The following is a 15,913-nucleotide window of genomic DNA, read 5'->3' as shown; positions in this document are numbered from 1 at the left end:
TATATATATATATATATATATATATATATATATATATATATACATATTTAATTTATATATGTAAACAGGACACCCCTTTTATTTGAGCAGATTTGCTTTATTTTTTTTTATATTGCTCAAAATTATAGTTTTCCCCAAGTTATTGAGGCGGCCGGTGCAGTGGATGAAGATGAATCCATGGTGGTCAAGGCCACCATTGGCCACCCTCTGGCTCCACCACTGCACTTGTTGGTAAATAAAATACCTCCCTTCGCTCGCCAGGATCTGTCACGCGGCACCACCTCGGACAAGGCAAAGCAACCTACCTCTCTTCACAGTTTAACTCCTACCCACTTGAATAACTTGCACCAAAAACATTAAGGTTTAACTCTTAAATTCCAAGAAAAAACACTCATCCTGAAAACTATAATCATTCACTATTTAAATCTTTCATTGACGGGGGACATCCGCGGACTGCTTGTTTAATTTTTGTTTTACGTTTTGCACTGATCCCATGTTCATCCACAGGTAAAGTGCTTAACGTCATTTTATTATTTTTTTTATGATACTTACTGCACAACAGGTTTTCAACCAAGCACTGATCTCATTCCTAAGTACGTACAAAATTCCAAACAGTTTTTTTTTAATGAGGTGCAGCTTTATTTAAAATATAATTTATATTTTATGTTAAAGAGCATAAGTTCAAATAATGACGCACCTTTCCAGAGACCTCCAACATGCAGCTGCATTTTCAAGTCAAATCAAATTTATTTAAAAAACATTTATAAACAACGGTCACTGGCCAAAGTGATGCACACAATAAAAAGATAACACCAAACACAAGAGAACATAAAAGACAAAGAAAAAGAAAAAAAAAAACATTAAAAATATGATAACACCTCAAATAAAACCAATAAAATTATGCAAAAAAGTGTCAACTCTTATGCTGTATTACAAAGTAGAAGCCAGTGAGTACACGTGTTTTAAAATAGGATGTTAAAACAGAAACCTGTCAGAAATGAAGGAGCAGCTGGTTCCACAGGTTACGACCTACAACTGAAAAGACCTGGTCTCCACCGCTGCGAGGTTACAGGAGGTCAGGCAGGATCCTGCCCATCCAGGACCTTATCGATCATTGGCAATTTTGTCACAAAACAAAACAATTCTGATTGGATGCACCATTTTTAGGGTTTATTCAGAATCATGTACAAAGCATAATTGGATTAGTGCACCTTCAGAATTTGAACTTATTTGGGATCGTGAGTCATCGTTGGTGGTTTTCTGTTCAAAGAGAAGTGTTAATAAGAGTAAAATCAGAATATTCATACTGTCTCAACAAAATTAGTTTCTAATTAAAAAAAATATATGTAAAGCAGCATCACTTGATTATGTTCTTTTTTTCTTTCTTCTATTACATGCAAATATATTAACCAAAAACAGAACCTTCATGTACTGTTGCGCAATCAGCTTCGGATTTTAGATTTTCAATCAGACTTGAAGACAGAGATTCTCTCCGTTTGATGGTTTATTCATCCGCAGAATTCACAAGTTTTCTGATTTATAGTGCTCATTTTCTTACAAAATGTCAGTAACTTGCAACTGAATACCCTGAAGAGTGCTCACATTCAGAACTTGGGAGCACATTGGGCCGCATCGCTTTTTTAAATGTCTTCTTCATTCTGATTGAAGGAGAAAGCAAACGGCAAACCACCTTGAACCATTTCAAATTGTGCCCACCATTTACAGAGATAGAAGTCCACTGTTCTTCCTTTTATAATCTCGGAGCACAATTCCTCCTGCCAGTCGTTCCTCAGTGAACTAGATAATAAGCCTCTGAAAATGTGCTGAAGTTGTCAAAGCCAGATGCATTGCTTTTATTTTTCATATCATCTTTAGTAAATAGAATGTGTTACACCTGCCAGCCTCCATCCTCTCTGTTTGTGTACAGGTCATTTTTTTTAAACAACAAAAGGTGAAAAAGAACTGAATCATGCTCCACTGCTGCTATTTCCTAAAATGATTAGGTCCTGAAGGTTTTTCTCTTTGAGAATCATATTTTGCATTGTAACTAAAGTTGTTGGATTAAAAGGTTAGTTGTTGCCTACCACCGTGAAGGGCGGACGATCATGTTATTGCCTGTGTTTCTGTGTGGGAGAAAGCTCTTTTTTTTTTCCTCTCTCTCTGTGTCTGTTAACAAAATATCTTTATATTAGTGAACACATTTTAATTCAACTCTGAAAGTGCTTTGTAATTACTGCACATGGTTGATGTTTGGAGTCAACCCATTTCAAGATGGCCACTGCAGCTAATCAGAGTTAGCAAACATAAAAACAGCTGCACTCAGTCAATTTTACAGATACAGATACAATTTGGCGTGGTAGTAGCTGAAAATATTAAGACTGAGCGTATGCAATGAGGAATATTTCATTGCATACGCTCAGTCTTAACAGATTGTGAGATTTTTGTTTTGCATCAAGTCAAACCATATTTCCTTAGGGAATGCTAGATTAATTTAAAATGACATATCCCTGCAAGATGTGGTGGTTTACAAGTGCAATATTAGCATGAGCCATTGCTCAGTACACTACATGAACTACTGCAAATCAAAAAATCTTGGCATATATTACAATATAGGCTGACTAATACGTATATCGGTAGGGCTGATATTTTAGGCCAATATAGACGTTTGGGGACATATAAGTATCGGTGATAATTGACCCATTGTGTGCCGATATAAGCACTTCTAATTTTCACCCCTAAATGCTGGAACCAGCTGTAATTGTACAATGTATCCAGCAGAGGGTGCATGAAGACTATTTTCAACTCATGACCTTAAGTTTCAGTTTCACATTCAGCACAGCTGAAGCAGCAAGCAATACTGTGTAGCGTATTTTGCTGAACAATGCACGGTAAGTTTATTTTAACTGATCTATAAATAAAAAAAAATCAACAATAATAAATTCTCTCCAATCCTACAACTTGTCATTAGCTGCGTGCCTCCTACGTTAGCAATCTAATGTTTAGATAACCTAGCATTGGCTATTGCCTCGTAAAACTTTATCCAGAACAATAAAGCTAACGTAGAGGTAAACTATATCGGTGTTAGTAACGTTATCTTTGTTGTCCTCAGTGAAATATATTGTCTGAAATTTATTTCGCTGCAAAGAAAAAAAGAACCTCCTATGATACTAATTAGGTCTTCACCGTATGTGACTGACTAAACAATGAAGAGGGAATGGCGTTTCTTTGTTTAATTTATATTTATGTAACAAACTTGATGACGTTATGGTGAATAGTGGAGGATAGAAAATGTGAATCCAAGTTATGAAGGCTGTTTTTATGACCAGTGCACCACTTGTAGACCTAGTGTGGGACTAATGAAAGGTGGATCTGATTATCCAATAATGACCAATCGGGTCATCTGGACAGTTTCTTTTTTTGTGGAACGACGTTTCGCCCTCTATCCGGAGGGCTTCATCAGTCTGAGGAGTCCCACTCCCAAGTAGTGAAAACAGTTTATTTGGGACTCCTCAGACTGATGGAAGTCCTTCGGATAGATTGCGAAACGTCTTTCCACAAAAAATAAACTGTCCAGATGACCTGATTGACCATTATTCGATTTTGTACCTGGATGATTGAGCATGAACGTTGATGTGGATCTGATTAGCTTAGCTTCATGGTTGCTAACAGCCGTGCTAAATCAACAAGCCCTGCTCCACTCGCCGTTTACTTAGATTCTTGAGGGTGGACAATGCTCCCCCCCCCCAATTGGTACTGTTAATAGCCAAAATCTCCATATCGGTCAGGCTCTAATATATATATATATATATACATCCATATCTATATATATATATAGGTCTATATATATATATATATATATATAATATTTTCAAACAAAAAGATAACCTTGTATAAACCAGTGGACACAGTCTTCTGTATAGCAACCATTGTTTTCATGTAAACAGCAAGGTGTAGCTTTTGTTTAGTGCCTCCCTTAAACTGTTCGCTGCTTATTAAACAGCTCACAGTGGCCTCACTAACATGATATATTACAAAGACTTGGTGAAATATTTAGCAGAAGTTTCAAATCAGGTGTAATGAGCAGAGTTCATTGAAATCAATCAAATAACTGACATAGACCGACATAGAACACGTATCTGTGGCGTTAAACTCAGTACATGAAGAGACAAATGCTTGTAAAGTCTGGCAGAATAACAGTAAGCCATTATTATTCTGCTGTTTAGGAGCAGTAAGGGCTCGGGCAGATGCTCCAGAGTCCAGGCACTTGATGTTTCCGGTGGCCTAGCTGGAGGGTGTGCAGCTGGTAACGCTGTGTAGGTAAATTCATAAATAATTCTCTCACTGTTGCTGCCTGCTACAGCTGGGGAGCCAGCGTGAGCGAGAGAATCCATCGATTTGAAAAGTACGTCATGCGAGGCTGTAGATTTAAGAGACGAGGTGTGAATGACTAACATGCTCCTCTCCCTCTTTTCTCCACATCCTCCAGATTTTATTATTATTTTTTTTTTTACAAGGCCAATTCTTTTTGCTGTTTTCTTTCATCTTTTGTCAGTTCTGTCTAGCTGAGCTTTTTTTTTTTTTTATCTTTTAATATCAAAGCACAATACGTCTGTCAGTTGTGTTTTCATGAGGCTGTTGTTTTGTATTATTGTTCTGGTAAAAGTGAACTGGAACAAAGCTGAAATATTCACTAACAGTGGTCAGAAACTGCATCCTAGATCAGTTTCAGATTCCCTTTGTGCAAGAGTTGGACTTCAAAATAACTGTGGAACAGATAAACAAGGCAGGATGTAAAAGTCTGAAAATAAGTATCTTATCTGTCATGGCCAGTGGGGGAGTGGTGGTGCAGAGGTTAGAGAAGGTGGGCCTGTGATTGGAAGGTCGTCCGTTTGACTCCCTGGACCGACATCATCAAAATATGGGAGGGAAAGTTGAAACGCTCACACCTGACTCCACCCTTATTTGCTCCACTCTGGGCCCTTGAGCAAGGCCCTTAACCCTCAACAGCTGCACCCCAGGTGCCCTATGGCAGCTCCCTGCTCCACAGAGAGGGCTATAGTAGCTTTGGTGGTCTCTCATCAGGAAGGGCATCCGGCATAAAAATAACTGCAAAGTCTTCGTGTGACTTAGTTCGCTGTGGCGACCCCTAACGCAGGGAGCAGCCGAAAGAAGAAGAAGAAATAAAAAGTTGTATTTGTACAATCTTGTTCACATAAACAGTAAAGGCTCTGGTTTATGGGCTAACAGATGCACAAAAATCATTAAGAATAAAAATCAGTTTGACTTTAAACACATGCAGCACAAGTGAAGCAAGTTTTTACTCTTTTCGTTCTTTAACTCTTTGCATATTTGGACATGCATTTTGACTGGCATCCACCAGGGGAGGCTGATGCACCCTTTGCTCCCAGTACTTCCCATGGCCTTGCCAAGAGGAGACATCTAAGACTGCTGTGGACACTGGTTCACCAAGTCTTGGCAGAGGAACTGTGAGCAAACATTGTTTGGTCTGACGGCTGTCGGTTTCTGTCAGTACAGAACTGCACAACTCTGGAACCTGCTTCGTGTCTACATTCCAAGATGCTGCTGGGGGTGAACTGGTGTGTTCTTGGCACTTAAAAACACCACAGAACAACTGTCAGAGTTAAACAGGAAACTTTTTTCGTTTATTTTCTTCAAAATGTGAAGATATGTTACAAGTTATACAAGACTCGGCACAAAGAAATCCATCCCACTTTTCTTTTTTTGGATATTCAAGTTTATTCAGATGTGTCTAATTGTTGGTTTCATGTTGGCAACATGCTACAATAATTACTGTTAGCCTTTTTTCTTATAATCACTTTGCAATCTATCATACATCCCTTTCCATTCATTTTTTGCAATAAAGCAGCTCTTGAGTTTGGTCCTTCACTGCCTTTCTGTCTTCCTTCCTGTCTTCTCTTTCTGTGTAGGGTTTGTACGTGCACATTTATACATGCACGCTGTCTTCTTTGTTCAAATGTTTTTTTATTTCTATTATGTTGTCCTACTGCAGTCACTTTGTTGTCAAGACTTCAAGTTCTGGGTGAATTTAAATGGAAGAAAAACAAAAGGAAGTGAAATGGAAATAACAAGCAGTAACCTTGAAAATTTCTTGGAAACAACAAGACGGTTTGGGAAGCAGATAAAGCACGTGTGTGGCACGTCTGCACACATGCTTGTTCTTGTGACTTATTGTAATGAAATGTCCAAAATGATTTTGTGTTCTAAAACTATACAATTGAGTAAAACTGAGAAACTCTATAACTATTTAAAAAAAAAAAGACAATTACACCTTATTATTAAATCTTATTTTATATACAAATATATAAAAGACTGGTTGCCAACTGAGCTAATAAGTAAATAAATATATGAATAAAACACTCAAAATTGTTCAAACTCGGTTAGTTTTACAGATACCTAAGGTTTGGTGTGGGAGTACCTGAGGCTAATTCCCTAAACATATTTTTAACATTTATAAAATGCTCAATTATTCCCATAATCATGCTCAATAAGCCAGGTAGAAAAATCCAACAAAGTTGTCAAGTCCTCTAGATGGTTTTATTTTTGTTGAAACGTTTCGTCTTTCATCCAGAAGCCTTCATTAGTCTGAGGAGCCACGACAAACTCAGTCTTATAAATTTCACCTTTGCTTCACGACATGTGGGAATGGCTGGGGATCGAGCCTGGGGCCTCCAGGTCCCAGGTCGGCTGCCCTGCCTCTACCCCATCATCCATTCATCCATCCATTATCTTTACCTGCCTCTTCCTTTTCTGGTCATGGGGGTCACTGGTGCCCATATCCAGCAGTCACTGTGCGAGAGGTGGGGACACCATGGACAGGTCTCCAGTCCATCACAGGGACATAGAGACAAACGAGACAAACAACCATTCACTCTCTCACTTCCCTAGGGACAATTTAGAGTTACCAATCAGTCTAACATGCATGTTTTTGGTCTGTGTGAGGAAACCGGAGTACCCGGAGAAAACCCACGCATGCACTGAGAGAACATGCAAGCTGCACCTAGAAAGGCCCCAGCCAGGATTCAATCCAGCAACCTTCTTGCTGAGAGGCAACAGCTCTACCAACCGAGCCACCAAGTATTGCTTACTGCATGAGATGTTTGTCTTTAATGTTCAGAAAACCCTATTTTGTGACAAAAAATCTAGCACTTAATTACCTAGAGAACTTCAAATCCATTTAAACTGTTCCAGAAAATATGACATTGTTACCTTTTTCTGTCATTTTGTGTCATTAAAACCACCCTGTGGAGGCTTTGACCACTAATGGCACAGTGGATCAGTCATCGGCTAATAATGCTTTATTTGTCAGGCTTTATGGAAATGAACCCCTTCAAACCACTGACATCATGGCTGCTAGTCTACCTTTTACAGCAGTTCCCTTTGTAAATATGTCAAAAGCACAGCTGTCACCGACACATTAAGCATTTGGTGCCATTTTTTTCCATGCTTCACAACAACTATGTTTATTAGTCACCTATCGTGCCTGAGCGGGACACAAAAATAAAATGCAATGGAATTATGGAAAATGATCCGATAATGCAACTTTTGGTAGAGCAGATTATTCTTCCCCCTTGCATAAATCAGTGTGGAATCTAATATGCAGCCTATCATTTAATTCTATTATCTGCTGAAACCTTCTTCATTAATATTTATCTTTTTTATCATTATGTATTCCTGAAACTTGACTTTTCTAGTTTTCTATCCATATGAAACTATTCGTTTAATGTGACACCAGTTTAACAATTGCTACTTTAAATGTGTTTTCGCCATGTGTTGGTGTCAAACTGTGTAAAAAACCAAACAAACAAAAACTAAAACTAAACAATGCTAATTAAATATTTTGAAACGGGGTAAAAATGGAAACAACACTCAGTTCACAAAAATAAATAAATAAATCAGAATTGTTTTCCTTGGTTTATATTTTTCAGTGGATTCTTTAAATGTATTATTATTATTATTATTATTTAGCAATGTAGTATCTGCATACTTTGTTTTAGTTTAGATTCATATATCAAAAAGTTCAGTTCATTCATGAGATGGATGCTATGACTTGTTTCTTGTCAATTGCTAATTTATTTATTTTTAAAAGTTTAATTGCATTAATTGTTTTCATAGAAATACAATAGGCTCTTTTGTTATTTCTTCAAAAATAGTATACCCTTTAAAATCTGCTTCAGCAAACTTGCATTTTATTTTAATCTGTTGCTACTTTAAGTCTTTAAGCAACCATTCTACAACTTTTAACATTTAGCTGTTTTTCGCAAAGTTTAGATTTTAGCTTCAGTTTTGGTCATTTTAACTTTTAACTGGCCCTTCGCTACTTTTAGCTCCTTGGCTAGCCTTTCAGCTACAAGCAACTGTTTTGGTACTTTTGGCTTTGAGCAGGCCTATTGCTACTTGTAGCTTTTAGCTAGACTGTTGTTACAATTAGCCTTTAGTTAGCCTTTAGTCATTAATAGCTTTTAGTTTACATGTTGCTATTTTTGGCTTTTAGCAATTATTCATCTTCTTTTAGCTTTAACAACTCAGTTTTAGTTTCTTTAGCAAAATTCATTCAGAAGTCATTCAGCTCCCAGCATTCACACTTTAGACAGAAAAACACTTTGGTCTCGTTTTCTTTAAAATGCATGAACAAATGTGTCTAACAAGTTAAACCTCAGACACGGTGAGTTGATGGGATAAAAATGTTCTGTAAAGAATGGTAAGAAAACACAATAGGGATGAACAGGTTGGATAAAATCTGAAGTATTTTTACTTGAAAACACTTTGGGTGCCTAAACTGATATAAACAGTCCTCGGAAACTAACTCTGCCTGTTTCTGTCACCACATCTGACATATTTCTACATTCCCGCCGTGATGATGTTTGACAAGTCTGCCTGAACACGCGTACAGGAAACAGCTGCACTTAACCTGACAGCTAACACAGTGTCGGTAACTTTAGCTCATTTGCTCTTGTCCATTTTTAGAAATGACTTGCCCATTATGAGTTTTTCTCAGAAACAAGTAAATGCACGCAGGGCTGTCTGCCGACACGGTAGCAGCTTATAGCGCTGAACGATATCTGCTTTCTACTTTTATTATTCATGCTTCGATACAGTTACCACGTCTGTGTCTCTCTCTCTTTCTTCACCATCTCAGTGGGATTCCGGGGAAGAAGTGTGGACTCATAATCTTGACTGCTGAGGAGCTCAGTAACTGCAGGGTCAGTACACACACATACACACATAGTAATACACACAACCCAAATTTAGATGGAAAATTATCTTCTGCAATGGTTTTTCTGGCTGTTTCCAATTGTCTCCTTCCACACACAAATCCCATATGCACACCTAGGCAGACAACATAAAAACTGTTGATTATTGAAAGAGATAATCAGTGAGTGCCCAATTCCATCAACTTCCTACCCTCTTTTAAGGTTAAGCACATAATATTTGGTTTGCCAGACCTCCTCGCCTTGCTTCTCTAAATGGGTTTAATACAAACTGTTTGCTTGGGTTTTTTGCCATGAAGAGATTTTCCTCTCCGGTTTTGCAGTTTTTCAAACATCCATACGTTACCATCAGCCAACCAACCAGAAACGTCCGGATTCTCCCCTCTCGTTTCTGTGTGTGTGTCCGTGTGCACTCCAGAGACCATTATATGAACAGGCTTATTATCGTCGTCGTGTTTACCATTGCTACTCTGGGAGGTTTTGCTCCTAACAAGATCCAAATGCTGTCAATGGCAAGCTTAGGGTGTCCCATGATGCTCTCCCTCAGGAGACATCGACTAAGAGGTCTAATTATTCATCAGTCTATATATTCTTCCTTCTTTCCTTCCTTCGTCTGTTGTCCTAGGCAGCTCGACACAGTAGCAGGAAATACACAGCTCCTCATTAACTGCTGCAGCCATTCATACATATGTATGAAGCATTCCCCTCTGCCGCTCTGTCTTTATTGCAGACATCCCATAATAAGATTTATTTTCCCCACTAATAAATTGTGTAATTTATATGAAACAATCCATAACAAAGACTCTGACATACATGGGACCCCCTATTAAAGTGTCCCAACTGCTGCTGCTTGGTGGTCCAGTCTCCACCATGCATGGCTTTTTTTTGTTTCTAGACTGCCTATTACATCTTATTCTAAGAGATTTGAAGTTTTAGAGCAGTTGCAGCAAAGTCCTTCTCTGGCTTTTGTTGTTAAGAATGAATTCCTAAAGAGAAGAGGCTGCACGGACGGTGTTGCATCACTGTACTGAAATCTGCTTGTCTTCCTTGACAGGATATTGCTACAATGCAGTTGTGTGCCAACAAGCTGGATAAGAAAGACTTCTTTGGAAAGTCTGACCCCTTCCTGGTTTTCTACCGGAGTAATGAAGACGGAACGTAAGTGTGACCAATTAGAGTGGGCTTAACTTGTTTGACTTTGATTTTTTTTTAATTTAATTTAATTTTTATCACTTTATTTTACCAGGGAGAAATTCATTGAGATCATCAATCTCTTTTACAAGGATGTCCTGGAAAATTTTACATTCACATACATTTTAACATAACTCCACTGAAGAAGGCTGTTGGGAGCTTCGACTAGATGATTAAGCTATACATATTTATTGGTTTTGCCTGTTTGCAAATCTTGTTAGCAAAATATCTCAAGAACCATAAAACAGTTTTTAATGAAACTTTCAGAACGCAGTCAGTATAAGTGCATTTATGGCGTCAGCCCAATTCAAGATGGCTGCCACAGACAAATGACGTACAAAAAACAGATACAGCTCAGTCAGTTTTACAAATACTCAACAGAAATATACTGCAAGTAATTTTTTCAGAACATAATTACATGTCTGCCATACCCAACTGAACTTGGAAAACAATAAAATGTGTAAAACTCAATTTTATTCATAGTTTGCTAAACTTTGGTATGGTAGTAGCTGAAAATCATTAACAAAACATATTCCAAGTGATATTCAGTGCACAATAATGTTGCTTAAAACTTCAGCATTAACTGTTTGTCAATGGTTGTCTGTTAGCAAATTATCTCATCAACTACTGGGCTGGATTTTAACCTTTAACTACCCCACCAAGACAAACTGTGATTTTTTTTTTTTTTCATATATATATTTCCTTCGGTGATTGATGACAAAAATCAATGATTCTTTTCTATAACATACCCATACCCAACGCTTTAGTGTCCTTTTAGTGACATTTGTTAAAAAGATGAACATTTAATTAACAACTTCTTCCTGAGCTACTAGTATAATTACACCAACTTGTCTTATTTCATTAAAATAGTACTAAGATCATTTCTACATTTATTTCTCGACTTTAATCATATTAACATAGTTAAACTTATAATAAATAAAGTGCTATGTGTTGTCATCATTGTATGTCCCCATACAAAGATGGGATTGGCTCTCTGCATTTAACCCATCGCACCTGGGATACACCCAGGTGGAGCAGTGAAAGTAAGGAGTACGGAAATTCCTTCAGCATATTCACGATGTGCTAACACTTAGAGTCCTATTTACAGAAATAGATAAACTAGATGGTTTGAGTAAGTTGATTTTATAGCAAGTTATCATTTTTATTGACATTAGCTTGAATTTGCTATCATGAATTGACCACATGCACATTTAAATAAAATAATTAAACATAATTTGAGTGTTTGTGCTTCATCAAAGGTTATAATTCTATTTATTAAGGCCTTTATCACCAAAATATGTAAAAATAAGTATCCATACCTTTCAAAAATGTCCAATGCGCTCAAAGACAGTCATGATGCCATGTTTGTTTTCCTGGTTTTTGACTTCCTGCCTGTCTGGTGGAGGGAAAGAAGAACCTATCATTTACTGTCACAGTGCCATCTGGTGGATATTTTTAGCATTACATACATTAACCAAATGGTAGAGATGGCTCAGTCAGTTTGAGTTAAGGCACTCCCTTCTTTGAAATTTAGCGACTCAAAACGTGGTCCACTATTTGGTTGACCAGGCAGTCAATTAATGAAACTTTTGAATAATTAATTATCCCATGTTCATCTACAACTAATTATCTTTTGGAGTCAATCTAATTCAAGATGCCCACCACCACTAATTGACATTAGCCAATATAAACATGTCAATGTGAGCTAAAATGGTAATGTGGAAGTAGCTGAGAGTCATTTAAAACACACACTCTGACTGTGTCCTCTCAAAATATTGAATGAGATTGCACATAATGTTTTAAGGCCCGACCAAAACAGCTACATTTTTTCTCAACATATCTAAATCTTATCTCGTCTTAGTTTAAATCTCTGGCATGAAAGGGTTGCAGGTTTTTTCACATTCCTTGATAATTCCTGAAGTACTAGACCTGTATGTTTTCAAGCATCTTTGAAAAACTCAATCAATGTTAAATCACTTATAAAAAAAAAATCAATACAGTAAAAAAAAAAAAGAAGCATGGCAGCATATTATTGATACCTTTATGTTTAGGATTCCTAGACAGAACTGCTGCATCACACATTAGATCAAATGATGTTAAAAAAAAGAAGGCATCAGAGGTTTGTTTGGCTTTTAAGGGTCACATAAGGGTCTGGTTGCTGCTAAAAACCACTTCAGGCAATTATCCAAAAGTGCCGCCATTACTAACAGTAAATCCTGATCGAAGCACCAAACCCGCAGCAAATCCACAGTGTTACTTAGTTTAAAGCTGAAAGTGGAAGACTGTGGTGGCCTCCCACTAAAAAAAGAGGTTTGTACTTACAGTGTATCCATCCAATCATACCAATTATCCCATCTGGTTTACAGCCTTTTTTTTTTTTTTCATTATTCATCTCAGCTGCCTGCGGCTGCCAATTCAGCCTGTAGAACAAACCATGGCTTGTTTTTTTCAGCGTTTTGCTTTCTTTCACAGATGTGCCTCTCCAAGCTGTCTGTAACAATAACAGTTCATCTGAAATTATTTTGTCTCCCAGATATGTTTAGGTGATAACATGCAACTTTGAAATTGCAGAGGACGATTGTCTCTGCAGGTTTGATGAGAGCAGTATGAATGTGCTCTCCCTTTCGGGGGCCTCACATATGGTATTTTTCCTTCAGGTTTACCATCTGCCACAAGACAGAGGTGATCAAGAACACGTTGAACCCAGTGTGGCAGCCCTTCACCATCCCTGTTAGAGCGCTCTGCAATGGGGATTATGACAGGTTGGGAAAGACTACTAAACTGCATTCAAAAATATGTTGACTGATATTCTTAGGTTCTATGGGGACCAGTTTCCTCTGATTAAATTAGAATAAAGAACACTTCAGTGTCAACAAGGTACATGCAGCCTTTTTAAGTGGATGACATCACCTGTTACTGGGGCGGTCAGAATAATGCCAGCAGTCGGTCATGGTGTCCCAAGGACCAGCACTGGTGTTATTGAGACTGACTCAGTTTTCACACAGCATTGTGCTATACATACATAATCAGGCTGGACCTTGCCTAGTGTACAGACGAAGGTGCAGACACTACAAACAATACCATATATATGTGTGAGATGCATGAAAAACCCCATAACATCTGTAATTCTAACATTTGGGCATTGCTTTTGATGTGATAAATAAAAATGTGGCTAAGTTACATTAATGGTGCAAATAGCTCGCAGAACCACAGTAGCATTTTTCCATCTTACAAACAGCATACAGATCATTGAATATATTTAGAACCCCATTTGAGTGAAAATCAGCCCTTATCAGAGCTGCATCCAACTCAGAACGAGAATGAAATCAGCTCACATAAACAGATACATACAGATAAGATCAGCTCTGCATTGCCACTTTCCCATCATGTATTTGTCAGGGAAAAGATAGCAGTTAACCATCCACTCTAACATAAATGATACAGTTCAGTTCTTTACTGAAGTGTTTTTTTTTTTTTTGGAGCAATCATGAGTAGTCAGCATCTTACCATAGGCGTCAAAAAAACTTCAGTTAAGAGCATCAGGAGGAAATGCTTTTGGAGGCATGATACTAACAGCTAACCAGAAAATATTATGATCAAAAGAGGATTCAAGGTTTCTGAAACAACTTAAACCTAAAATAAATGCATGGCAGTTCAAGTGATTGCTTTATTGTAAATTTTTACACTTCAGCACTTTTGCATCAGATGGTTATTTACCTTAAAATTAAAGAGTTAGAGCTGGAACAGACTGTGGGTCCATTGCAACCACTGATTGTATATACACTGCCTGGTCAAAAAAAAGTCGCCACCTGGATTTAACTAAGCAAACAGGTACGAGCCTCCTATTGGATAATTACTGCATGGGCGATTATCTTTCAGCTGCAACAAGTTATTTAACCCCAACTGGTGCAATGAGTTGCTTCTCATTTCTTAAACAACCATGTCGAAAGACAAATCGCGTGGTCGTGGAAAAGATGTCAGTCTATTTGAGAAGAGTCAAATCATTGGCATCAAGCAGAGAAAACATCTAAGGAGATTGAAGAAACCACTGAAATTGGGTTAAGAACTGTCCAAAGCATTATTAAAAACTGGAAGGAGAGTGAGGACCCATCGTCTTCGAGGAAGAAATGTGACCAGAAAAAAATCCTGAATGATCGTGATCGGCGATCACTTAAACGTTTGGTGAAATCAAATTGAAGAAAAACAACAGTAGCACTCAGGGCTGTGTTTAATAGTGAAAGTAAGAGCATTTCGCACAATGTGAAGGGAACTCAAGGGATTGCGATTGAACAACTGTGTCGCCTTAAGAAAACCACTAATCAGTGAGGCTAACTGGAAAAAAGGCTTCAATTTGCTAGGGAGCATAAAGATTGGACTGTGGAGCAATGGAAGAAGGTCATGTGGTCTGATGAGTCCAGATTGACCCTGTTCCAGAGTGATGGGAGCATCAGGGTAAGAAGAGAGGCAGGTGAAGTGATGCACCCATCATGCCTAGTGTCTAGTCATCAATGCAAGATCTTGGTGAAAAACTAATGCAACACTGGATGGAAATAGATTTTGTGACATTGCAGAAGCTTATCAAAACAATGCCACGGTGAATGCATGCTGTAATCAAAGCTAAAGGCGGTCCAACAAAATATTAGTGTGTGGCCTGTTTGGGGGGGCAACTTTTTTTGGGGGCCAGGTGTGTATCTAGACCTCCAACAGGAAGGCAAAAGTTTCAACCAGAATGAGACCAAGCTCCCAGTCCTTGATTGGTGCCGTGCAAGTTTCACACCCTGTCCCCTCCATGTAAATGAATGGGACATTGCCCTTGGTCAAACAACAATAAACAACCTCAGATAACTTTTTTCAGGGGTTGATTCTTGTTGGTTCACCTTGCAACTGTGTATTCAAACATAACATTTTCTCTGTTTTACTGCAATTAGTTATCTTATTCTTAAACGAAAGTTCATGTGACACCATGATTGTAAGAGTTGGAGTAGGCATGGCTTAAAGCCTCGCATCCCTTACAGTCTTTGGTTCCAACATTTATATGCAGCAGCCTTCATACAATCGGTTCTGCTGGTTAAATTCCCAACAACAAAAAAAGAAGAACCACACCGCTAGCAGTCCCATGGTGTCAACGGGGCCATGTTGCTAAGACAACCTCACTGTCATCAGAACCACTCTGCCAATAGGACCATGCTGCTGTAGATTTATTTATTTTTCACTTTTGACGCCTTGCTTTTGTGTTTTTGTTGCATGCTTTGCTATAGCTGAACCGAACTTATGAGATATGTGCTGCTGTTGTTCGGTTTATTGTTTTGCACTATTAGTGACTAACGTATATCTTAGAGCTTTTAGCGTACCATTGGGCATTCGTTTAGCATGTATCAGTTTATATCTTAGAGCCTTATTTACTGTTTCTTTTTACACTTTATATATTTGATATTGTTTGATGGAACTGGGACCCTGTGTACACAATTTCA

The 15,913-nt window shown here is 38.0% G+C and overlaps 1 protein-coding gene across 1 annotated transcript in view; it reads left to right on the top strand.

Moving 5' to 3' along the window:
• The window catches only part of LOC119417333 (copine-9), a 74,585-nt gene that overhangs the window by 45,540 nt on the left and 13,132 nt on the right, over positions 1-15,913 (top strand). Inside the window, exons 7-9 of the mRNA XM_037684540.1 lie at positions 9,179-9,242; positions 10,306-10,409; positions 13,100-13,204. Coding sequence (XP_037540468.1) covers positions 9,179-9,242; positions 10,306-10,409; positions 13,100-13,204 — 273 coding nt within the window. The remainder of the gene's footprint in view (positions 1-9,178; positions 9,243-10,305; positions 10,410-13,099; positions 13,205-15,913) is intronic.

This window comes from Nematolebias whitei, chromosome 11 (assembly GCF_014905685.2).
Source record: "Nematolebias whitei isolate Nwh7 chromosome 11, NemWhi1, whole genome shotgun sequence".
In the NCBI taxonomy this organism is placed as follows: Eukaryota; Metazoa; Chordata; class Actinopteri; order Cyprinodontiformes; family Rivulidae; genus Nematolebias; species Nematolebias whitei.
This window is presented reverse-complemented; position numbering and strand designations above follow the sequence as displayed.